General features: G+C 36.3%; 1 protein-coding gene and 2 long non-coding RNA genes across 4 annotated transcripts; 1 reads left to right on the top strand and 2 right to left on the bottom strand.

Moving 5' to 3' along the window:
* Positions 1-2,863: 2,863 nt before the first annotated feature.
* On the bottom strand, positions 2,864-11,179 carry LOC105439250. 2 transcript variants are annotated; one of them, XR_004064767.1, is made up of 10 exons: positions 11,066-11,179; positions 10,440-10,749; positions 9,837-10,124; positions 9,211-9,520; positions 8,608-8,895; positions 7,670-7,979; positions 6,464-6,751; positions 5,525-5,834; positions 4,922-5,209; positions 2,864-4,605 (listed from the first exon to the last, which is right to left on the bottom strand). It is a non-coding gene; the product is annotated as an uncharacterized LOC105439250 (long non-coding RNA). The 2 variants fall into 2 exon arrangements; XR_004064768.1 differs by having other exon boundaries at positions 10,440-10,736.
* On the top strand, positions 4,642-8,783 carry LOC105439249. The gene is made up of 3 exons (XR_004064769.1): positions 4,642-4,792; positions 6,335-6,937; positions 8,479-8,783. It is a non-coding gene; the product is annotated as an uncharacterized LOC105439249 (long non-coding RNA).
* Positions 11,180-17,840: 6,661 nt separating the features above from the next.
* Positions 17,841-24,270, bottom strand: LOC115925252. The gene is made up of 3 exons (XM_030988882.1): positions 21,825-24,270; positions 21,112-21,199; positions 17,841-18,882 (listed from the first exon to the last, which is right to left on the bottom strand). Exon 3 carries the CDS (start codon positions 18,798-18,800, stop codon positions 17,841-17,843), a length of 960 nt encoding a protein of 319 aa, XP_030844742.1. The 5' UTR covers positions 18,801-18,882; positions 21,112-21,199; positions 21,825-24,270.
* Between the last annotated feature and the right edge of the window lie 760 nt (positions 24,271-25,030).

Raw genomic sequence — 25,030 nt, 5'->3', positions numbered from 1 at the left:
AGTATTTCACTGTTTCATACAGACAAGTTTCTGATGGATATACGTTAGCAAATATCACATTACTACACCTCTCCCTTCTTTGAGATAGAGTTTCCTATAATGTTGGAGAAGGTGCATTAAGCCTGTTGAATACATACAGTATCGGCTGAATCGGTTTGGATCAAATCTAACAACCAAAATATATATGAGTGATTTGGCTATTTTTTTCTGAGAGTTGTTAGCACTTGTATTTGTGTAAAATCCTATACGTACGAGGTTAGTTATATTTCAGATCAACTGAATGCAAACACAACAATAAAAGGACTGCTGTCTTAAACCTGACATTACAAAATCCTTGTCGAAATCATGAACTGCAAAATACTAGACAAAGTCAAATAGAACTTTCATAACACTTACAACCTTGAAAACACCTTATTGAGGTCTGCTATAACACCAAACTGAAACAATAGAGTATTGTGCAACAGTTGGCATTTCAACATCATTTGCAACAAAGTTGTGCATATATGTGTACTTGCACAGCATGACAATAAAATAAATGTTATTAACCAAAATAAATAATTTCTGTTCTTGTACTTTTTCTTTTGGAAACTAATGATGCAAAGAACAGTCCAAGTTAAAAATACATTGTACCACACAATATACAACAATAATGCTTCTGAACGAAATTACTAATAAACACATCATGCTTGTACTTTCAGTGTACAGTAATTTGACATACATACATGTACGTACATTTAAATCATTTTTTGTTTGTTTGTTTACAATATGTTTTGTTCGTGAAATATTAATCCTCTTTCCATCCTTCCTCTCTCCCTTTTCAATGAACAATAATGACAAACATATCAAAATAATCATCATCACTCGAACAGTATCTCTATATAAAAAAATAGACTGTTGCATTATTGAACTCACAACTGAAAATTGCTTGAAAAAAAGAATTTAGGAAAAAAACATTCCGTATCAATCAGTGTGATGGAGTGGAACTGGTAGATGCGAAGCAGTATGAAAAGATTACCGGTAAAGACAAACATCAGAATGACAAAATGCATAAACAACCATTGGGGGGGGGGGGTCAAACTAGCTACTGAGATGAAGGCATTTCATCCAAAACATGCATGTAACCAAAACACTATGAGTACTGTCAAAAGGGAGGAGCCGAAATATAGTTCTATGGGACATAGTCTGTCAAATATCGAGGCCGTCGCCGGGTACGAGAAGGGCGACTGGAGGGGGCAGGATGTCGGGAGTGAATGTTAGGGGCAGGGGGAACATCATAGTGATGTCCTGGAATGAGAATCCCATCCTCGTCGCCAAATGTCGTATCTTATATGTCCATAAATACGAAAGTAAATACTGCTAGAAGTATACGCCATTATGCTCGTTGCTAAGCTTACTTTATTCTGCCGGAGAGGGCAGTATTTCACTGTTTCGTACAGACAAGTTTCTGATGGATATACATAGCAAATATCACATTACTACACGTAGAATCGCAAATAATGTAATAAACAACCATATTTACTTTATCACTTGATCCATTACTTTTCGCCTGTAATCCCCATGGGAGATGACTTTTTCTCAAATCTGGATTCTACATTTCTGTCTTTTGCGAGCAATATCGCCGTTATTTCCGCCTGGTTTTTGTTGATTTTGGAGTATGTTGTAGCTGAGACTATATGCTATCTAAATGTCCCCTCATCTTTTCAATCAGATGTCAGAATCACGCTCATGATCATCATCATGATCATCATGATCATAATGATGATGATCATCATCATCATGGTCTGAAATCTGGATTCTAAATTCCTGTCTTTTGCGAGCAATATCGCCGTTATTTCTGCTCGGTTTTTGTTGATTTTTTAGTATGTTGTAGCTGAGACTATATGCTATCTAACTGTCCCCCTCATTTTTTCAATCAGATGTCAGGATCACCATGATCATCATCAATATCATCATGATCATCATCATCATCATGGTCTGATCATGATCATGATCATCAACATCATCATCATCATCATTAACATTATCATTATAATCATCATCATAATCATTACTATCAAGATCATCATCATCATCATCATTATGATCATTGTTTACATGTAGATATCGTTATAATTTCTCTCTTTTTCTATATGGGAGATGACTTTTTCTCAAATCTGGATTCTACATTCCTGTCTTTTGAGAGCAATATCGCCGTTATTTCCGCTTGTTTTTGAAATATTTTTGAGCATGTTGTAGCTGAGACTATATGCTATCTAAATGTCCCCTCATTTTTTTCAATCAGATGTCAGGATCACGCTCATGATCATCATCATCGTGATGGTCTGATGATCATCAACATCATCATTAACATTATTATTATTATCATCATCTAACATTATCATTACCATCACCTTCATGTTCATTATCATCATGATCATCATTGTCTATATAACTTCTCCCTTTCTCCATATAGTAAATATTCAAATCTATTTATGCTAGTAGAGTGCCTCGATTGCATCTCTTTCTCTTTCTCCTCTCTCTTGCTATGTTCCCCTTCTCCTCTCTTGTTCTGCCCTCTCTCTTGCTTTGTTTCTGCATCCCCCTCTCTCTTTCTCTACTCTTCACCCTCTCCCTTCCTTCGTCTCACTCCTTCCTTGCCTCCCTCTTTCTCTCTTGCGATGTCTCGATCTATCTCTGCCCTTCTCTTTTGTTATACTCTCTCACCCTCTCCCTTTTCCGCCTCTGACTCTCGTTCTCCCTCTATTATGTCTTCCAGTGTTCCCCAATCTTCTTTAACTTTTCCTTCTAACCTTTGTATTCTTGTTTCACCCCTACCATGTACTATAGAGAGAAACATGAAATGAAGTACATTAGTAAACAGGTCTATTCATTGTTAAATTCATGTTCAAAGCACTAAACAAAGCTTATCAAACCAAAGTCAAAGCTAAATTGCATAGACCTATCTACATGCATGTAAATGACATTCTGCACCAAACTTAACATCACGCTATTTCCTTGGCGATCTAAAAAAGAACCGCAATGCAATATTACAAATGGTAATCACCTATCATCTTCAAACACATTTTAAAAGAAATAAATTTTAAAAACAGCATATCCAATTAAATTTGATATACCAAAATAAAAGCACATACTGAAAAGAGCAGCATTGTACAAATCTCTAAAAAGGGCATTTTAACATGTATATATATTCAACAGAAATGGAATACATATATAAAACAGGTACATAAACAAGATACCTACTGGTACTGATTATATGAAAGGCCCCCTACATAGCAAGTGAGATATAAGTTCAGATAAACACAATTAAAATAAAACTAAAAAACAATGTACATTATGGATAATCCCTAACAGCCCTATATACCTCTTTGTTACAGCAAGCAAGACACTGCTATGTATAGTGAATGCAGTAGATATTGACAGTTGATCGTAAGGTACCACTATATATGGGGTAAATGTTGCAAATAAACTGACATTATAATCATAATCCAATATTGACTATTCACAAAACAAACTGGATATGTGACCTCTAATGACATAAAATTGTAGTGTACAAACATGTGCCATTGAAAATCATAATCGTGTAATATATGACAATAGAACAAATTACAGTGAATTGTCTTTCGCTGTACTACTAAGATCTGTTATCCTGATGTTAAAAGAAGACAAACAGTAATTGTTATCAATGATATCCATCAGATTCTGTTTCATATATCAGCAACATCAACCAATATAAGAATTACGGTAATGCCAAGATAAGAAGAGTGACATGCATGTATAACTTCTTTTCCCCAAGGAGCATGCATAAGATCTATCTTTACAATATATCACTCAAAACACTGTGTGAATACAAGGATTTACAAACTTACAGAAAAATAAACGTGTTAAATCCCCAAAATCTTGCAATGTATGTGCAAAGTTAAAACACAAATGTAATAAAATACATCATGAATGGCGCTTTGTTTCTGCATCCCCCTCTCTCTCTCTCTCTCTACTATTCACCCTCTCTCTTCCTCTGTCTCAAATAAGATACAACTATAAAGGAATGAGAGCGTAAAAGGAATTGAACAATCAGAAACAAAAACTATCATATAAAAATACATGTAGTTACATTGAAGTGCACACAAAATCCCAAAATATCTTGTGTGGAACAAAGGTATATGTTTACATTGTCATACCAGTAAAAATAAGACTAAAATCACACAGAAACATGGTATCAGAAAATAAATGTAAGAATCAGAGGTGGAAAAATGGACATGAACACACGTTAGTATGAATAAAGAAAAAAAAATTATGCTGAGCAATACAGAGTGGCATTCAAAATGTCTTGGTCGAGATCGAGGCTACTTGTGCCACAATGCTGTTATGACAGAGCCGTAACCACTCCCCAAGGCCTAGTCTTCGCTGAACCAGGTATCACCGGAGGGCTGAAGTCCTGGGGTGATGTTACCGCTGTGTGTTGGACGATGAGGACAGCCTTCTGACTCGAGGGCGGTAGTTTGTTTGAACTGGTGAGCAAAGGGATATGGTGGTGCACGGTCATTGGTGACTAGGGTTGTAGAAGTGAGCTTTGCAACGTTGCGCTTTGCAGTCATCTGAAGAAGTTATCTGAAGAAGTGAAGTTTAAAAAAATCATTTGAAGATTAGGAATATGAACAGTACTCAATTTTTCTTTCTTAAAAGTGTTAACCTTATTAATGAACGCATTTGACATAAAAAGTGTTCTGTCTATGCAACCCCAATGTAACATTTTCAAAGCAAAAAGATATGTCATAGAATTGCCAATTTACTCCAGGTGTGCCAATTTTGTGGGAATCAACAGTGTAGTGGCCGAGGTCAACCATCTATCCGGAGGAGCTTGAAATAACTCAGTACAGTAGGGTTAGGCTTTTTCAAACATTTTAGTTTGGCAATCTTTCCTTACCCTGTATATGCTGGTGTTCCATACTTCTGCCATAATGCTGTTATGATGACAGAGCCGTAAACACTCCCCAAGGCCTAGTCTTTGCTGAACGAGGTATCACCGGAGGGCTGAAGTCCTTGGGTGATGTTACCGCTGTGTGTTGGATGATGAGGACAGCCTTCTGACTCGAGGGCGGTAGTTTGTTTGAACTGGTGAGCAAAGGGATATGGTGGTGCACTGTCATTGATGACTAGGGTTGTAGAAATGAGCTTTGCAACGTTGCACTTTGCAGTCATCTGAAGCAGTTATCTGAAAAAGTGAAATAAAAAAAATCATTTGAAGATTAGGAATATAAACAGTACTAAATGTTTCTTTTTTGAAAGTGTTAACCTTATTAATGAACGCATTTGACATAAAAAGTATTCTGTCTATGCAACCCCAATGTAACATTTTCAAAGCAAAAAGATATGTCATAGAATTGCCAATTTACTCCAGGTGTGCCAATTTTGTGGGAATCACTAGTGTAGTGGCCGAGGTCAGCCATCTATCAGGAGGAGCTTGAAATAACTCTGTACAGTAGGGTTAGGCTTATTCAAACATTTTAGTTTGGCAATCTTTCCTTACCCTGTGAAGGTCCCGATACATTACATGTATATGCTGGTGTTCCATACTTCCGCACAATGCTGTTTTGGTGACAGAGCCGTAAACACTCCCCAAGGCCTAGTCTTCGCTGAACCAGGTATCACCGGAGGGCTGAAGTCCTGGGGTGATGTTACCGCTGTGTGTTGGACGATGAGGACAGCCTTCTGACTCGAGGGCGGTAGTTTGTTTCAACTGGTGAGCAAAGGGGTATGGTGGTGCACTGTCATTGGTGACTAGGGTTGTAGAAGTGAGCTTTGCAACGTTGCGCTTTGCAGTCATCTGAAGAAGTTATCTCAAGATGTGAAATTTAAAAAAATCATTTGAAGATTAGGAATATGAACAGTACTCAATTTTTCTTTCTTAAAAGTGTTAACCTTATTAATGAACGCATTTGACATAAAAAGTGTTCTGTCTATGCAACCCCAATGTAACATTTTCAAAGCAAAAAGATATGTCATAGAATTGCCAAATTATTCCTGGGGGGTGTTTCACAAAGATCCTAAGTTGAACTTATCTTTAAGTTGGACTTAAAATTTATGGGAAGCCATTAGCATCCTTGAAAACATTTTGTATTTTTTTTTTAGAAGGCATAAAATGTTGATTCAAATCATTTATATTTTCTATTATCATGGGAGATTTCATGTTCTTGATGTGGAATTGATGAAAAGTCTAAAATACTCCAATTTTTTGCTTTTGCATATATTTCATTTTAAGGCCCCAATGGCTGTCCATACTTTTTAAGTCCAACTTAGTGTTAAGTTCTACTTAGGATCTTTGTGAAACACTCCCCAGGTGTGCCAATTTTGTGGGAATCAACAGTGTAGTGGCCGAGGTCAACCATCTATCCGGAGGAGCTTGAAATAACTCAGTACAGTAGGGTTAGGCTTTTTCAAACATTTTAGTTTGGCAATCTTTCCTTACCCTGTATATGCTGGTGTTCCATACTTCTGCCATAATGCTGTTATGATGACAGAGCCGTAAACACTCCCCAAGGCCTAGTCTTTGCTGAACGAGGTATCACCGGAGGGCTGAAGTCCTTGGGTGATGTTACCGCTGTGTGTTGGATGATGAGGACAGCCTTCTGACTCGAGGGCGGTAGTTTGTTTGAACTGGTGAGCAAAGGGATATGGTGGTGCACTGTCATTGGTGACTAGGGTTGTAGAAATGAGCTTTGCAATGTTGCGCTTTGCAGTCATCTGATGAAGTTATCTGAAGAAGTGAAATAAAAAAAATCATTTGAAGATTAGGAATATGAACAGTACTGAATTTTTCTTTTTTAAAAGTGTTCACCTTATTAATGAACGCATTTGACATAAAAAGTGTTCTGTCTATGCAACCCCAATGTAACATTTTCAAAGCAAAAAGATATGTCATAGAATTGCCAATTTACTCCAGGTGTGCCAATTTTGTGGGAATCAACAGTGTAGTGGCCGAGGTCAACCATCTATCCGGAGGAGCTTGAAATAACTCAGTACAGTAGGGTTAGGCTTTTTCAAACATTTTAGTTTGGCAATCTTTCCTTACCCTGTATATGCTGGTGTTCCATACTTCTGCCATAATGCTGTTATGATGACAGAGCCGTAAACACTCCCCAAGGCCTAGTCTTTGCTGAACGAGGTATCACCGGAGGGCTGAAGTCCTTGGGTGATGTTACCGCTGTGTGTTGGATGATGAGGACAGCCTTCTGACTCGAGGGCGGTAGTTTGTTTGAACTGGTGAGCAAAGGGATATGGTGGTGCACTGTCATTGATGACTAGGGTTGTAGAAATGAGCTTTGCAACGTTGCACTTTGCAGTCATCTGAAGCAGTTATCTGAAAAAGTGAAATAAAAAAAATCATTTGAAGATTAGGAATATAAACAGTACTAAATGTTTCTTTTTTGAAAGTGTTAACCTTATTAATGAACGCATTTGACATAAAAAGTATTCTGTCTATGCAACCCCAATGTAACATTTTCAAAGCAAAAAGATATGTCATAGAATTGCCAATTTACTCCAGGTGTGCCAATTTTGTGGGAATCACTAGTGTAGTGGCCGAGGTCAGCCATCTATCAGGAGGAGCTTGAAATAACTCTGTACAGTAGGGTTAGGCTTATTCAAACATTTTAGTTTGGCAATCTTTCCTTACCCTGTGAAGGTCCCGATACATTACATGTATATGCTGGTGTTCCATACTTCCGCACAATGCTGTTTTGGTGACAGAGCCGTAAACACTCCCCAAGGCCTAGTCTTCGCTGAACCAGGTATCACCGGAGGGCTGAAGTCCTGGGGTGATGTTACCGCTGTGTGTTGGACGATGAGGACAGCCTTCTGACTCGAGGGCGGTAGTTTGTTTCAACTGGTGAGCAAAGGGGTATGGTGGTGCACTGTCATTGGTGACTAGGGTTGTAGAAGTGAGCTTTGCAACGTTGCGCTTTGCAGTCATCTGAAGAAGTTATCTCAAGATGTGAAATTTAAAAAAATCATTTGAAGATTAGGAATATGAACAGTACTCAATTTTTCTTTCTTAAAAGTGTTAACCTTATTAATGAACGCATTTGACATAAAAAGTGTTCTGTCTATGCAACCCCAATGTAACATTTTCAAAGCAAAAAGATATGTCATAGAATTGCCAAATTATTCCTGGGGGGTGTTTCACAAAGATCCTAAGTTGAACTTATCTTTAAGTTGGACTTAAAATTTATGGGAAGCCATTAGCATCCTTGAAAACATTTTGTATTTTTTTTTTAGAAGGCATAAAATGTTGATTCAAATCATTTATATTTTCTATTATCATGGGAGATTTCATGTTCTTGATGTGGAATTGATGAAAAGTCTAAAATACTCCAATTTTTGCTTTTGCATATATTTCATTTTAAGGCCCCAATGGCTGTCCATACTTTTTAAGTCCAACTTAGTGTTAAGTTCTACTTAGGATCTTTGTGAAACACTCCCCAGGTGTGCCAATTTTGTGGGAATCAACAGTGTAGTGGCCGAGGTCAACCATCTATCCGGAGGAGCTTGAAATAACTCAGTACAGTAGGGTTAGGCTTTTTCAAACATTTTAGTTTGGCAATCTTTCCTTACCCTGTATATGCTGGTGTTCCATACTTCTGCCATAATGCTGTTATGATGACAGAGCCGTAAACACTCCCCAAGGCCTAGTCTTTGCTGAACGAGGTATCACCGGAGGGCTGAAGTCCTTGGGTGATGTTACCGCTGTGTGTTGGATGATGAGGACAGCCTTCTGACTCGAGGGCGGTAGTTTGTTTGAACTGGTGAGCAAAGGGATATGGTGGTGCACTGTCATTGGTGACTAGGGTTGTAGAAATGAGCTTTGCAATGTTGCGCTTTGCAGTCATCTGATGAAGTTATCTGAAGAAGTGAAATAAAAAAAATCATTTGAAGATTAGGAATATGAACAGTACTGAATTTTTCTTTTTTAAAAGTGTTCACCTTATTAATAAACGCATTTGACATAAAAAGTATTCTGTCTATGCAACACCAATGTAACATTTTCAAAGCAAAAAGATATGTCATAGAATTGTCAATTTACTCCAGGTGTGCCAATTTTGTGGGAATCAATAGTGTAGTGGCCGAGGTCAGCCATCTATCAGGAGGAGCTTGAAATAACTCTGTACAGTAGGGTTAGGCTTTTTCAAACATTTTAGTTTGGCAATCTTTCCTTACCCTGTGAAGGTCCCGATACATTACATGTATATGCTGGTGTTCCATACTTCCGCACAATGCTGTTTTGGTGACAGAGCCGTAAACACTCCCCAAGGCCTAGTCTTCGCTGAACCAGGTATCACCGGAGGGCTGAAGTCCTGGGCTGATGTTACCGCTGTGTGTTGGACGATGAGGACAGCCTTCTGACTCGAGGGCGGTAGTTTGTTTCAACTGGTGAGCAAAGGGGTATGGTGGTGCACTGTCATTGGTGACTAGGGTTGTAGAAGTGAGCTTTGCAACGTTGCGCTTTGCAGTCATCTGAAGAAGTTATCTCAAGATGTGAAATTTAAAAAAATCATTTGAAGATTAGGAATATGAACAGTACTCAATTTTTCTTTCTTAAAAGTGTTAACCTTATTAATGAACGCATTTGACATAAAAAGTGTTCTGTCTATGCAACCCCAATGTAACATTTTCAAAGCAAAAAGATATGTCATAGAATTGCCAAATTATTCCAGGTGTGCCAATTTTGTGGGAATCAACAGTGTAGTGGCCGAGGTCAACCATCTATCCGGAGGAGCTTGAAATAACTCAGTACAGTAGGGTTAGGCTTTTTCAAACATTTTAGTTTGGCAATCTTTCCTTACCCTGTATATGCTGGTGTTCCATACTTCTGCCATAATGCTGTTATGATGACAGAGCCGTAAACACTCCCCAAGGCCTAGTCTTTGCTGAACGAGGTATCACCGGAGGGCTGAAGTCCTTGGGTGATGTTACCGCTGTGTGTTGGATGATGAGGACAGCCTTCTGACTCGAGGGCGGTAGTTTGTTTGAACTGGTGAGCAAAGGGATATGGTGGTGCACTGTCATTGGTGACTAGGGTTGTAGAAATAAGCTTTGCAATGTTGCGCTTTGCAGTCATCTGATGAAGTTATCTGAAGAAGTGAAATAAAAAAAATCATTTGAAGATTAGGAATATGAACAGTACTGAATTTTTCTTTTTTAAAAGTGTTCACCTTATTAATAAACGCATTTGACATAAAAAGTATTCTGTCTATGCAACACCAATGTAACATTTTCAAAGCAAAAAGATATGTCATAGAATTGTCAATTTACTCCAGGTGTGCCAATTTTGTGGGAATCAATAGTGTAGTGGCCGAGGTCAGCCATCTATCAGGAGGAGCTTGAAATAACTCTGTACAGTAGGGTTAGGCTTTTTCAAACATTTTAGTTTGGCAATCTTTCTTTACCCTGTGAAGGTCCTGATACATTACATGTATATGCTGGTGTTCCATACTTCCGCACAATGCTGTTTTGGTGACAGAGCCGTAAACACTCCCCAAGGCCTAGTCTTCGCTGAACCAGGTATCACCGGAGGGCTGAAGTCCTGGGGTGATGTTACCGCTGTGTGTTGGACGATGAGGACAGCCTTCTGACTCGAGGGCGGTAGTTTGTTTCAACTGGTGAGCAAAGGGGTATGGTGGTGCACTGTCATTGGTGACTAGGGTTGTAGAAGTGAGCTTTGCAACGTTGCGCTTTGCAGTCATCTGAAGAAGTTATCTCAAGATGTGAAATTTAAAAAAATCATTTGAAGATTAGGAATATGAACAGTACTCAATTTTTCTTTCTTAAAAGTGTTAACCTTATTAATGAACGCATTTGACATAAAAAGTGTTCTGTCTATGCAACCCCAATGTAACATTTTCAAAGCAAAAAGATATGTCATAGAATTGCCAAATTACTCCAGGTGTGCCAATTTTGTGGGAATCAACAGTGTAGTGGCCGAGGTCAACCATCTATCCGGAGGAGCTTGAAATAACTCAGTACAGTAGGGTTAGGCTTTTTCAAACATTTTAGTTTGGCAATCTTACCTTACCCTGTATATGCTGGTGTTCCATACTTCTGCCATAATGCTGTTATGATGACAGAGCCGTAAACACTCCCCAAGGCCTAGTCTTCACTGAACCAGGTATCACCGGAGGGCTGAATTCCTGGGTGATGTTGCTGTGTGTTGGATGATGAGGACAGCCTTCTGACTCGAGGGCGGTAGTTTGTTTGAACTGGTGAGCAAAGGGATATGGTGGTGCACTGTCATTGGTGACTAGGGTTGTAGAAATGAGCTTTGCAACGTTGCGCTTTGCAGTCATCTGAAGCAGTTATCTGAAGTGAAATAAAAAAAATCATTTGAAGATTAGGAATATGATCAGCACTGAATTTTTCTTTTTTAAAAGTGTTAACCTTATTAATGAACGCATTTGACATAAAAAGTATTCTGTCTATGCAACCCCAATGTAACATTTTCAAAGCAAAAAGATATGTCATAGAATTGCCAAATTACTCTAGGTGTAAAGGGCCTCCTTCCTTTTTTTCAAAAAAACAGGACGCTAAACATGTTTTATTTTTTATTTGGCCTTACAATAAATATCAAAATGCAATCTTAACAGCTTCATGGTAACTATAATATGTAGGGATGACCTCTGTTTCCAATAAATCTAGTCCCTTGCTGTACACATGATCTATCAATGTCCCCTTCTCAGTAGTACCATTAACAACATGCTGTTTGTAACCTTTATTACACATCAGCTTGTTTACCTGTGAAGAACCTTTAAACAAATCCTCATTAAAATCTCCCATCACAATACACCTAATGCTTCTTTTGTGTAATGCATCTAGCAAATTGTCTAATGATTCACAGAATGATTTGATACTATATGATGGAGGTCGATAAACAACTGAAATCACAACAGAAACTGGTTTGGTGACAAGAATTGCGATAAACTCTAAGTTGTCGACAGATATGTTTAATCTACTTGAATATGTATTCTTGATATACATTGCAACACCTCCGTGCGATTGTTCTTTGAGTACATTTCCAACTCCAGAATTACAGTATGACAGATGTCGTGGCTGATGATAAAATCGAAAGTTATCTAAAATAACGTCACAGAGATCATCATCATTAATCCATGTTTCGGTCAAGCAAATACAATCTACATTCACAAATTGGCACTGGGATTTGAAATCGATAAAATGCTGTTTTAATCCTTGTACATTTTGCATTACCAAAGAAAAGTTATAATCGTGAATATCTTCAGAAGTTTCATTCTCGATAAACGGCTTCATAATCTCAATGCGTTCTTTAATTTCTGGATTACAATATATACGTTTAGGATCGAAATGTTCTATCACAAGTCCAGATAACGAAGTAACGCGACTAAGCCCAACATATGCCTGTCCAGATTGAAATACATTTTTTAATGATACAACAGCTTTGTCTAATGTCGAACCTTGTACTTTATGAATTGTGCAAGCATAAGCAAGCTTAAGTGGAAATTGTTTTCTCACATATTTCTTACCAATGGATTCTTGAGACATTTCGATTGAATGAATACCAATATCGGCCTTCTCAAAATTAACTTTGATGCAAACTGGATTCAAATTTGTATGATCCGTTATTATTTCTGTTACATTTCCGAAACATCCATTTGTCAGGCCTTTACTAACATCAATGTTTTTGAGCAACATCACTCTAGCATTAACTGCAATCCACAGATAAGGAGGCAACTGGGTTTTCATCTTTGTATAAGGTTTTTCCCGTATTTGATTTCCTTTTTTAACATCTTTGTCCATGTCTTGTGCTTTTACGCATATCACATCTCCACATTTTTTATGCAATAATTTCTTGTTCCAAGCATCTACTTGATTGTTACATGCATAGATATGCAGAGCATTTTCACATTCTTCACCAGTCTCACAGGACTTGAGCATTGCTAGGTCTTCATCACAGAGAATCTCTTCCCCTTGCTTTACACGTAATCTATTTAAGAGAAAAGCGAATTGGGCATCGTCTTTTTGTCTCATAATGTCTTCAAGTTCTACTTTCTTGAAATTAGCATTCCACAATGCACCATTGAGTGTGTCTTTATATAAAGGAGTTCCTAAGACTGGAGGTAACTGATACATGTCTCCCACAGCAATAACTGAAACACCAGCAAAAGCAGTTTGATCTCGTGATTGTTTTATTTGTCGTAGGCGGCCGTGAATGTAAGACATCATCTTTTGATCTACCATTGATACTTCATCTATGATTAAAATTTGCAATTCAGCCAGCTTATTTCGAAGGACACTTATTTTCTCATCACTCAGCGGTTGATACAGTACTTGTGCATTGATTGGAATAGAAAGAATACTATGTATAGTATGGCCATTGATATTGTATGCAGCTACTCCGGTTGGAGCCATTTTCAATACTGAGACATCATCAGGATGTGGCAACATTCGGGCTAGTATACGTGTTGCTTCATAGTAAAGACATTTGATCAAATGACTCTTTCCAGTGCCAGCACCTCCAGTTAGAAACATATGAAACGGTTCGACCGATTTTCCATTTACTCTATCTAAACACCACTGTCGTATTTTGTAAAAAACACTCTGTTGCTTCTCATTCAAAGACCTCATCAAAGAATGTCCATCTTGTTTGGAAATTTTTACTGAACGTAGTTCGATGCTATAGTCATCTTTTTTCGGTTCATTCTTTAAATCTGGGATATCAAGATCTCCATCACAATCTTCAACATCTACATTTTCTTTGGGATGTTCAAGTCGCTCTACTTCCTTTTCCGGACATAAAAGACCCCATGCATCTTCGTGTGGACCAAATTTGTCAAGATGCTCCTGTGCATGATCAATTGCATCGGCATTCATTTCAAACTTCTTTCGGTTAGTACAGACAATTGACCAGACTTTCTCCAATTCACGTCCACATATTTTCACAGAACCTGTCTCGTAGAACTCTTCATGTGTTTCAAATGTTGGGGGCTTTAATTGTCCATCTTCAAAATATGGCAGAAAGAGTTGCAAAATGCTCAAATAATATTTTTCGGGTGAGATGATGGGTGAGAATCGGGGATATCTTACAACTGCATCTCCCGTACGAGTACGCTTCTGAATATACCCCAGATCGTTATCTAATTTAAAGACATTTTTACTTCTTGTACTTGGCTTTTGGGATGCAGTTAAGATTCTATACTGAGAACAAAACGTTGCAAGACACATATCACTGAATTCTGCGTTTCTAGGTCGAGCTTTGTATCTGTCGAGCTTGCTAGGCATCCAAACATTCTCATCATCATCATTATCGTTATCTGGTCTGCTTTTTATAATGCTTAATGGTAAACTCATTCTGACAGGGTCGGGTCCAACAGGAATGAATTCCACTTTCCTAGAACATTCTTTCAATCTGAGACTGCAAACACGATAGACGCTTTCTTGAGCAGACACTTCACGATTTTGCATGTACACCTGGCCAAGTTTTTTCATGCTTTCCTTTGCGTTTTCATTTCCCTCTTTCATTTCTGATAGTGTATGACTCAATAGCATTCCGATTTCTCGTTCAGCTTTTGACATGTAGGATACAATATAAGCCACGCATGCAAATACATTTGTTACGAACTGCAAATCCATGTTGGCATTCCAGCTTCTTAGTAGACTTGGATTAAACTGATTTACCCATACATCTTGTATTTCTCTTTTGATGATTATACTTTGTTGTGATGCTAATTCATTATGTGCATTCTCAAATTGATTTTGTGTAATGCCAAGCTTTTCAAAGAGATGGTTTACACTGATGTACTCGATTCCATTGGATAATGCATCTTTAACTGACTTCAACAATTTCTCTGCATCATCTTTAATCTTTTTAGAAGCTTTAATTTGATCATTGTCCTTTCCCTTATTTTGCACTTTCCCACAATCTTTAGCTGGAATCTCTTCAACAGGTGTTACAATGAATGTTTTTTCGGATGGTGGTCTTGGGAAATTAAATCTACACGCTTTTCCCGTTTTTGTGCAAGATTTAGAATGTTTCTTACTGTGTTGTTGGACCTTGCTCACTATTTCATGTAGTTCTTGATCTTCCTTTTCATCCGGTTTCTGGCAAGAAATGTATTTATCTACGAATTGTACGACATCATCATCTTTATCGATACCCAACTGTGGAGCATTTTGAACCCAGAACAAGGCATGAATGTGAGGGGAACCACGGGCTTGATACTCTACTCTCCAAAATGAATCAACTACTTTACCAATCGGTGCAGCGGGAGATAAAATAACTCTCTTCATAAAAGTGTGAAATCTTTTATCAAACATTCTGGCAACTGTTACTGGATTTGATCTTAAAAGATTACATTTTTCTGTATAGTCTAATTCACTCGATTCCCTGGTGTCTCCTTTTTGTCTAAGCAATGTATTCATTAATTCTGGCCATCTCATATCGGCAGATGAGAAAGAAGCAAACCATGTCGGCTTTCCAAGCTGTCGTACCATTGCGAGAACATCTTTTTGTGTCTTTTGCCAGAATGGAGGTGTTCCACGAATTTGCTTTAAAAATTTATAGCCCTTGTCTGATTTTAGTATTTTTTTAACTTTCTCTGCATCTTTCAAATCTGAGGCAGTTATTGAAGACGAATCATCTTTTTTGTTTGGACTTTGCCTTAAAGCGATAGAAACTTGTGATATAACCTGTTGAATTTCATAAATATATTGTGCATAAAAGATGTAATCTGTATTCTGAGCAAATCTATTGTCCACGTGCATCAGTCGGTTATGCAGATAACGTCCTAATGTTATTTTTTCATCTCTTCTATCATGGAATGTTGGTTGACCTTTAGGAAATAATACTGGGAAACATTTGGCCTCATTGCTTTCATCTTGTAGAATTGATACAGGGCTTCTTCCTTCACAAGGAGCACAACATATTATGTCTTCAAAATACTGATCTAATATTTCCTGTCCAATATCTACTGGCTGGAGACACGAGTCTAACTGAATACCGCGTAATCGTTCTTCCATATCGTCTTCAGTGTCCTTGTCATCTATTTTTTTGTGTAGTTTACTGTTGTTTTGCATGTTTTCATTAGCATTTTTGTCTTTGGACAAAATGTAATCAATTTGTTCTTCCATTTCCTTCCAATATTTTGCTAAACGAGCTTTACCACCGATTTCCACTGCTTCTTCCTTTTCATTATCTTTTTCATTTCGTTCAAGTGAGTTTTCCCATTTATCATTTACTGTAACATCAAAATACCACTTATTATTTGCTTTTAAATACTGCAGAGCATTAAGCAAGTTAGATTTATCTACAAATTTGTACTCATAATAGCTTTTGTACGACAATTTTCTTTGAGTTTAACACGGATCAATTGATCTTCAGTCTGTGGTCTTGGCAACATATCTACTGTTTCATAAGTGTTTGAAGGCACGCACACGACTGGGCCATGGACTCCATTTTGACCACCTTTAGGCAAGGCCATTAACTTCATGAAAGGGATATTCAATGCAATCAAATGCTGTTCTAAATTGTTCAGATTGGCAAGTTCTTTTGGAACTTCATGTAGTTGTAAATTGTTCATATTTGCTTCTGCAGGTACTTTTCCAGCTTGCAATTTTCTATGACAGGTGAAGCATATCCATAGTGACGATCTGGCTGACTGGCCTATTAAACATTTTGACCGGCATTCTGAATTGCAAACATGCAAATATTCTTCACTTATGCATGTCTGAATTTTATAATTACTCTTTTTACATTTCAATACTTGGTTGTCAAAGAGAAGTTTTAAGCATACACAGCACACATATTCTGGGCCATGAGAAATTATCTTTCTAAATTCTTCAAGTACAATATCAAACTCGGACAATTTTACTGTTCGAAGTACAGACCTTTTTCGATTTTGTTTTATTACATTTTGCCTATATTTTTCAATTCTTTTATATTTATTTTTAAGCTCATCAATTTCTTTTCCTTAAATTCGTTGCCTTTATATCTAATTTTGGACAATGTTTTCATATTTGCCTTTTTTGTATGTTTAAATTGTTGATCGTTGCGATATAATTTCTGCATTTGTTTTTTCATGATATCTTGTTGTTTTTCCCTAAAATTTTCATCGTTGCGATATAATTCCTTTATTCGTTTTTTCATGATATCTTGTTGTTTTTTCTTAAAATTTTCATTGTTGCGATATAATTCCTTTATTCGTTTTTTCATGATATCTTGTTGTTTTTTCTTAAAATTTTCATCGTTGAGATATAATTCCTTTATTCGTTTTTTCATGATATCTTGTTGTTTTTTCTTAAAATTTTCATCGTTGCGATATAATTCCTTTATTCGTTTTTTCATGATATCTTGTTGTTTTTTCTTAAAATTTTCATCATTGCGGTATAATTCCTTTATTCGTTTTTTCATGATATCTTGTTGTTTTTTCTTAAAATGTTTGTTGTTCAAATATTTACTTCTTAATTTGCTTTATGCATTCGTTTAAATAGTTCATCATGCTGGTATTTACTTCTTATTCTACTCTTGTGCATTCGTTTAAATAGTTCATCGTTCCAATATCTATTTTTCATTTTAATCCTCATAGCTGTTTTAACATTTTCTTTGAATCCTTCATTTCTCAAATATTTTTGTTTATTTCCATACAAAATTTTCTTTTTATAACGTGAATCAAAATGATATTTGGTTTTCATCATATTTAGCTGTATGTTCCTGAAATTTGAATCCTCTTCATACATTTCTTTTTGCCTTTTTTTTACTTCATTTATTTTTTCTATTTTGTAGGTTAAATCATTTTGATATTTATTTTTCATTTTAATTTTTTTCATTTGCGCATTGTGAATACACTTTTCCTTTTCTTAATGATTTCATCTTTGGCCAGGGCTCGTTTTTCTCTCATTTGCTGTCTCATGCGCTTCCTTTTTTGATTAGAACTTTGTCTATTTTTACGTTTTTTCTTTCCATGGTCTACATTTCTAACATGAACTTCTCCAATTACTATTAATTCATCATGACTATCAGCACATTCGCTTGCATCAATTCTTAAGCTGTCGTTCTCATTCATTTTTAGCAATTTGGTTTTTCGAATTTCCTTGCCAAGGTCGACATCAACGTTTGCATCGCTTTCGAGGTTACTCCATTTTCGTTTTCTGCTTAAGATAGAGTTGGAATTCTGAACTTTGTTCACTAAATTTAATCTATCAGAGTCATTCCCGGATTTAGTACAATTTTTGGAATCTCCTTTTTGTTCATTTTCATATTCTGTATTTATAGAGTCATTTCCGTTCAGAAGACAACTATTATTTAGCTGGGATTCTTTTAATTTGGTTAAGCCAATTGTCACACTCTTCAGTTTCAATTCCTGACCGTTATAATGTACATCATGAATGATTGTTTCATTTGCTTCTTCAGGGAAGAGAAATACATTTGGGTTATCAATCATCTTTTGTGGGTGCTGACCGTTATAATGTACATCATGAATGATTGTTTCATTTGCTTCTTCAGGGAAGAGAAATACATTTGGGTTATCAATCATCTTTTGTGGGGAAACACTCTCATCCAATATTTGAACTTCATCAAAGCTTTCACAATGTATGGAACATCCAGAGCTTCCAGACTGACTTTCACTGTGCGTATTTGACGAAGGAATTGGATTACAAACAAAATCCTGTAACTGTGGATAGCCTTTCAAGGTTTCATTCTTACCGGAAGTTGCTTTAGCACATACACTAGTTACTTCATATTCGGTGTGCAGGGGGCATCCCATTGATTTTGCTAACCTCATGCAATGCTTGTACACACCTTGCCAGCTTTGAGTACGAAGTACAACACTGTGTCCGTTACAACTCAGGAAACCTCGACTGCTTCTGGAATGTGAATCAAATATAAAGAAACCATCTTGACCAGATAATACAATGAAAGTACTTCTAGCAAATGTCACAAAACATGCATCAGAATCAGTACAGAGTTCTTTTTCGAGTGCTTGCTTCAATGTCATCGAAAGAGACTGGGCCAATATCAATTCATCTCCATCTAACAATCCAGTGACTGGTTCACGGCGTACTATGTTAAACAATTCATTGTACGCATCCAAATATTCAAATAGATCAGATATCAATAAGTATTGGTTGTCGAGTGAAGTGGATCGCCGTATGTAACAGTATAATTCATTACCGTTATTCAAAATCCTGTCTAGATCTGTACTTTTCCAATCATTGACATTTTTTACCTTGCTATACAACAGTGCAGAAAGTGAATTGGTAACACACTGCTTTCCACTTAAGTCACCAAATCTTGTATCACCTTGATTGAATGTCCCTTGGGCAACAAGCGTTATTTGTGTATCGACTCTCGTGCATTTGTCTTTGTGATCACTTTTAAGGGTTTCGTCCTTGGTGTTACGTTCGTTGTGAACGACTGATTCAGACTGATTACTTGCACACTGTTCATATGTCATGTCAAAAAGATTTGCAGTACCTTTCCTCTCATCGTGATTTATCGTACCAGTCTCCAACGTGAGCCTACGTTTTTTTCCCTTTGGATCAACATGGTTTTGAAATGTTTCAGGAGACTTATCCACTACTTCATCAATTTCTTCCTCTATCTGCGACTTGGATCTACACTTCTTGAACACATGCTTTACTTTAACATCAGCCTGAATTGATGGACATGGCAAAGTTCTCTTTGACGTTCTATCTTCTTTAGTTGTTCTTGTCTGTTCCAATGAATTGAAATTGACAAAATCTACAGATTCAACAACATTAAAATGAACATTTCCTGTGTACAGTATATAAATTCCCTTATCAGATGTTACAATATTTATTCTTCCAGGTTTCTTTGCAGAGAACAATTGCCAACATGGTACTTGGTCATTGTATGAATAAATATCAGTATCGATTAAATTTGCTAAAGCGCTAATTTCAGTGTCTGTAGCCCACGTTCCGTCTTCCTTTATTCTACGTTTCAAAACATATTCTCTGACTGTTCTATATTCTTGCCTCAATGTATTACTAAACATGTCCTTGGTTTGCAATAAATGTTTCACAGTGGCATTTCTTAAAATTGCATGATTATGCTCAGTTCCAGAAATTACATAGGAAATTGCACGAAAGAAACAATTGCCATCACCAGTAATTTGTTTACTCTGTAAAGGAACTCCAATAGAGCTATTTCTATCTAACCTTGAATCACAGCCTTTGCCTATATATCTGATATTCAGTTTTGAACAAATGTTCTGTTTGTCATTATTCTGGAGGGGTACAAATTTGAAATCTTTATCAGGTCTATCACGTAATCCAAGATCTGCTACAAATTCAACTTCTGTTTCTGTTTCATCAGTACATGTGTACATATTAGCATCTATTGCCTTTTCAATGTCTTCATCTTTGATATTTGAATCTGAAGAAGATTCTAAAGGATTCCTTGAATGAGCATGATCATTAAATGACATATCAGTATCATTGTCTGTACCATCTTTTACTGTATCAAAGCTTCTATTCTTCAGGTCATTGTCAAACACTGCATCTTCTTGTACACCATCTGAAACATCTGAAAAATCATTTTTCATCATATCATCATTTTCCAATACCGATTCACAGACATTGTCTACTGGTTCATTTATGGGCATATCTTTTGGTCTATCACTAACATTCAAAGGCATATTGCGTTGTGGTAAAACACTTCTATCGAATAAATCACATCCAGGACTTGTGTCTGTATCACTATCAGATTCTAAACAATTTCTTGCACACGAACGTTTCACTGGTATGTGAACATCACTGCCACTATCATCGTCTGTTTCAATTTCCCTATTTTCATCAAAATTTGATTTCAACAGATTATTCTTTGAATCGTCCTGCACAACTCCATCTGAACCTTTGTTGTCTTTCATATTGCAAATATGCTGGTCTGAGTGTTCATCATTTTTACATGTATTTGGATCAAGGCCTTGGTCACTTGCATTCATAGATTTCTTTGTATCCAGCTTCTCATTCTTTACTGCTAATTCTATTCCTTCATCTTTGTCAAATCTAATCTCTGATTTATCAGAAGAGTGATTTCCATCAGTGCCTTTTTTCCGGCTTTGGAAGACTGACCTTTCTTGTTCCTTGCTCGACCTTTCTTGTTCTTTGCTTCTTTTCTCTTGCCACCAGCATGAACTCTGTACATTCGGAAATCCTTGATCTGTTCAAAAAGATTACGAGTGCAGGCATGAATATCAACACATGAATCTGTTCTTGATCGAGATGGCAAATAACCTGCTACGTCAGCCCAAGATCGTGTCTGCATCGTTTCAATTTGCACACAGGTCTCACTGTACAATTTCATTGAACATGGGGATTGCACACTGTATGCATATATAGCCAAAAGAGTTTCTACATAAGACTGCAAACTGACATCTTCTCTTTTCACATTCTTGTTTTCCTTACATACATTTTTCTTTCGGTTTCCATTTTTTTTCTCATGACTTTCATAGAATGTCTTCATTGCTTTGCCAATGTAAGTCACACCTGGTTCCAAGACTACACCATTCACTGATTTTCTTCTGATTTTCCTGTCTGTTTGATGATCATCTATTGATTTGGGATACAATTTTCTTGATTTTAGTTTCTCCACCCATTTCGTCTTCCTTGATTTCACAATTACCCAGTCATCCTCAAATTTTTCATTTTGCATCTCTTCGTGTTCTATTTGGGATGGATTTTCCATAGCCAAAGGATTATGTCTATCAGACTCATTTGTTTTCCTGTCAGTTATATGATGTTGTGTTCCTCTCAATCGATTGTTTTTTTTTCCCTTTTTACCATACCTCTTCTTTGATCTGCCACATTTTCTTTTGTTGGTCGTACTTGATAGGGTCCTTGATTGGTTCAAATCCAAGTAACAGTGTTCATCATGATCACCAAGAAGTTCGTATCTATTGAAATGAGAAGGGATACATACTTGATCAAACATGCGATGAGCGATGTTGTTATTTCCACACAAAGAACAAATCCAAATCAATCTCCTATCATTCAGTTTGTCTTCACAGGGCAGTTGCATACATGAAACATGAAAATGACTATTGCAAAACTCACAAAGTGAACTTATGTCATTTCCGATCTCACTTTCACATATGCAGCATGCATCAAACTCTGAATTCATCAGCGGTGCACAAGTAGACAGTACATCTAAGATTTCATCAACAACTGTCTTGAATTCAGTAGTGTCTATCAATCTTCTATCATTTGTGTCATTGATTGTCTCCTTACATGGAAAACCCATACAAGTAACATGATAGGGACCAGTACATGACTTGCAAGTTACAGTAATCTCATCCTCTCCAATTAAATTCTTACAAACACAACATGTATCAGTGTATTCCTCCATCACAAAATATTTCGTACAAAGCTTTGAACTATAAGATTACAACTGCCCTTTTGCTTTTTTGCCAAGACAAGGTTTTCCGTTCCAAATTATCTTATACAGTGTATCTGTATTCAAATTATGATGCACAATTGTAATTTGAAGTATCACTGTTGTCAATATCAATTCAAAATCTTTACTGAAATTCAGTGTATATCAAAGCCTGAACTATATACAGACTATTATGTTTTTGTTTCAAGATAAAAACTCCTTTAGAGGAAGCCTTCTATTCGAGCTGTAATGTCTTGATCACCTCAAATTGCCTTGTAATGGTCTTTGATTTGCTGTTCAAAGTGTTTGCTTTTGGGGGGATTTCTTTATTTTTTAAAGTTAAATGTATGGATTATAGGTCAATGTATGTTGTATTTTGTATAATAGACAATGCAATATCTTGTCAATACTGTATTCCTTCTTGGAATTATTTCCTTTTAACAAAAATGAAAATTAATGCCTAGAAAAATATATAGCTTTCAACAAAAGATGGCGCTCTTCGGCAATTGTGTTAAATATTAATCTAGAAGGTATTGATCGTGACGGAATTTCTCTTTATTATATTAATTTGCCTTGTGATGGCGCTCTATTAACAACAATCTGTATTAAAACTCTGTGTAAAAAAAGTCCACTTTATATCCTAATTTAAATATTTTCTTATTATCTTTCTAATCGATCAAGCCGATTTATATTTATAAAACTATATTTATATCCCGATACAATGTTCGTTCTCAACCTCTCTGCAATCGGCTTACTTATAATACTAAAGCTATGAACACTACAGGAGCCTATATCCAGACACAAATTTCTTTCTTTATCAATCAACACTTTTATACAACCCTATATCAATACAAAAGTAGAATGTGTTCTTCAAACCGTCGTCTCAGTAAAGACCAAAATAAATTAATACCTCGATGTAACTAAATTTCTGTTTACGATGTGTTTGGAAGTATTGTTTTTGCCTCAAGATGGCGCTCTTTAAAATAAATTTCTGTGTTCTGTTATTTTTATCGTGTAATTCCTCTACTTTCTCTCTGCTAGTACGAAGTGTTCTAGTTTTGCCTTAGTTGGTCTTAAAGTTATGTTTCTAAATTCAACCTTATATGCTAGAGGTAATATTCACAAATTTTACTTTTATCAAATCACTCAATCAACCAACCAATCAAAAATATCTCTCTCACAATCGATTTCTACCAATTCAGTTATTCAATCAATACACTTTTTTTTCTCTGTACAATTTTCTCCAATATCTTAAACAAGCAATCAACCAGTCAACTTTATTTCTTTCACTAAAAATCAACTCAAAAAAGAAATTTTCTTTTATTTATTGTTTATTAACACTCTTGTTGGTCTTAAAGTTATGTTTCTATATTCAACCTTATATGCTAAAGGTAATATTCACGAATTTCACTTTTATCAAATCACTCAATCAACCAACCAATCAAAAATATCTCTATCTCTCACAATCAATTTCTAACAATTCAGTTATTCAATCAATTCACTTTTTTTTCTCTATACACTAACAATTTTCTCCAATATCTTAAACAAGCAATCAACCAGTCAGCTTTATTTCTTTCACTAAAAATCAACTCAAAAAGAAATTTTCTTCTCTTTATTGTTTATTAACACTCTTGTCAAATCTCGTTTCGTATCTTATTTTCTAGTTTTCACACAATTTCACACAGTTTGAGCAACACAACACAGAAATTGAAGATTCAATTTCAGAAAGACAGAGTAAGATCAAGATTGAGTTTCAGTAAGACAGAGTAAGATAATGAAGATTCAGATTGAGTAGATAGAGTAAGATAATAAAGATTCAGATTGAGTAGATAGAGTAAGATAATGAAGATTCAGATTGAGTAGATAGAGTAAGATAATGAAGATTCAGATTGAGTAGATAGAGTAAGATAATAAAGATTCAGATTGAGTAGACAGAGTAAGATAATGAAGATTCAGATTGAGTAGATAGAGTAAGATAATGAAGATTCAGATTGAGTAGAAAGAGTAAGATAATGAAGATTCAGATTGAGTAGATAGAGTAAGATAATGAAGATTCAGATTGAGTAGATAGAGTAAGATAATAAAGATTCAGATTGAGTAGACAGAGTAAGATAATGAAGATTCAGATTGAGTAGATAGAGTAAGATAATGAAGGATTCAAATGTTCAAGTTCGTAAATCGTCAATATGTTCAAAATTGTAAAATTTCCTGACTGTCTACCACAACTCTTCTTTGACTCACCAAAGCTTAAGAGTGCTAGGGTTATTGTCGTGAGTTGCCCGCACACAGACAAGTTGCTGTCTACCACAACTCTTCTTTGACTCACCAACCTAGCTTAAGAGTGCTAGAGGCTTATTGTCGTGAATTGCCCGCAAACAGACTTTCCCTGACTGTCTACCACAACTCTTCTTTGACTCACCAAAGCTTAAGAGTGCTAGGGTTATTGTCGTGAGTTGCCCGCACACAGACAAGGTGCTGTATACCACAACTCTTCTTTGACTCACCAAAGCTTAAGAGTGCTAGGGTTATTGTCGTGAGTTGCCCGCACACAGACTTTATGATAGATGAAGGTTTGAATGAGTGCTTTTCTCAAAAACTCAAGATTATGAGTTTTGTGGG

This window comes from Strongylocentrotus purpuratus, unplaced genomic scaffold (assembly GCF_000002235.5).
Source record: "Strongylocentrotus purpuratus isolate Spur 01 unplaced genomic scaffold, Spur_5.0 spur5_scaffold_18, whole genome shotgun sequence".
Taxonomy (NCBI): domain Eukaryota; kingdom Metazoa; phylum Echinodermata; class Echinoidea; order Camarodonta; family Strongylocentrotidae; genus Strongylocentrotus; species Strongylocentrotus purpuratus.
The sequence above is the reverse complement of the archived record's forward strand: the minus strand, read 5'-3'. Positions and strand labels throughout refer to the sequence as shown.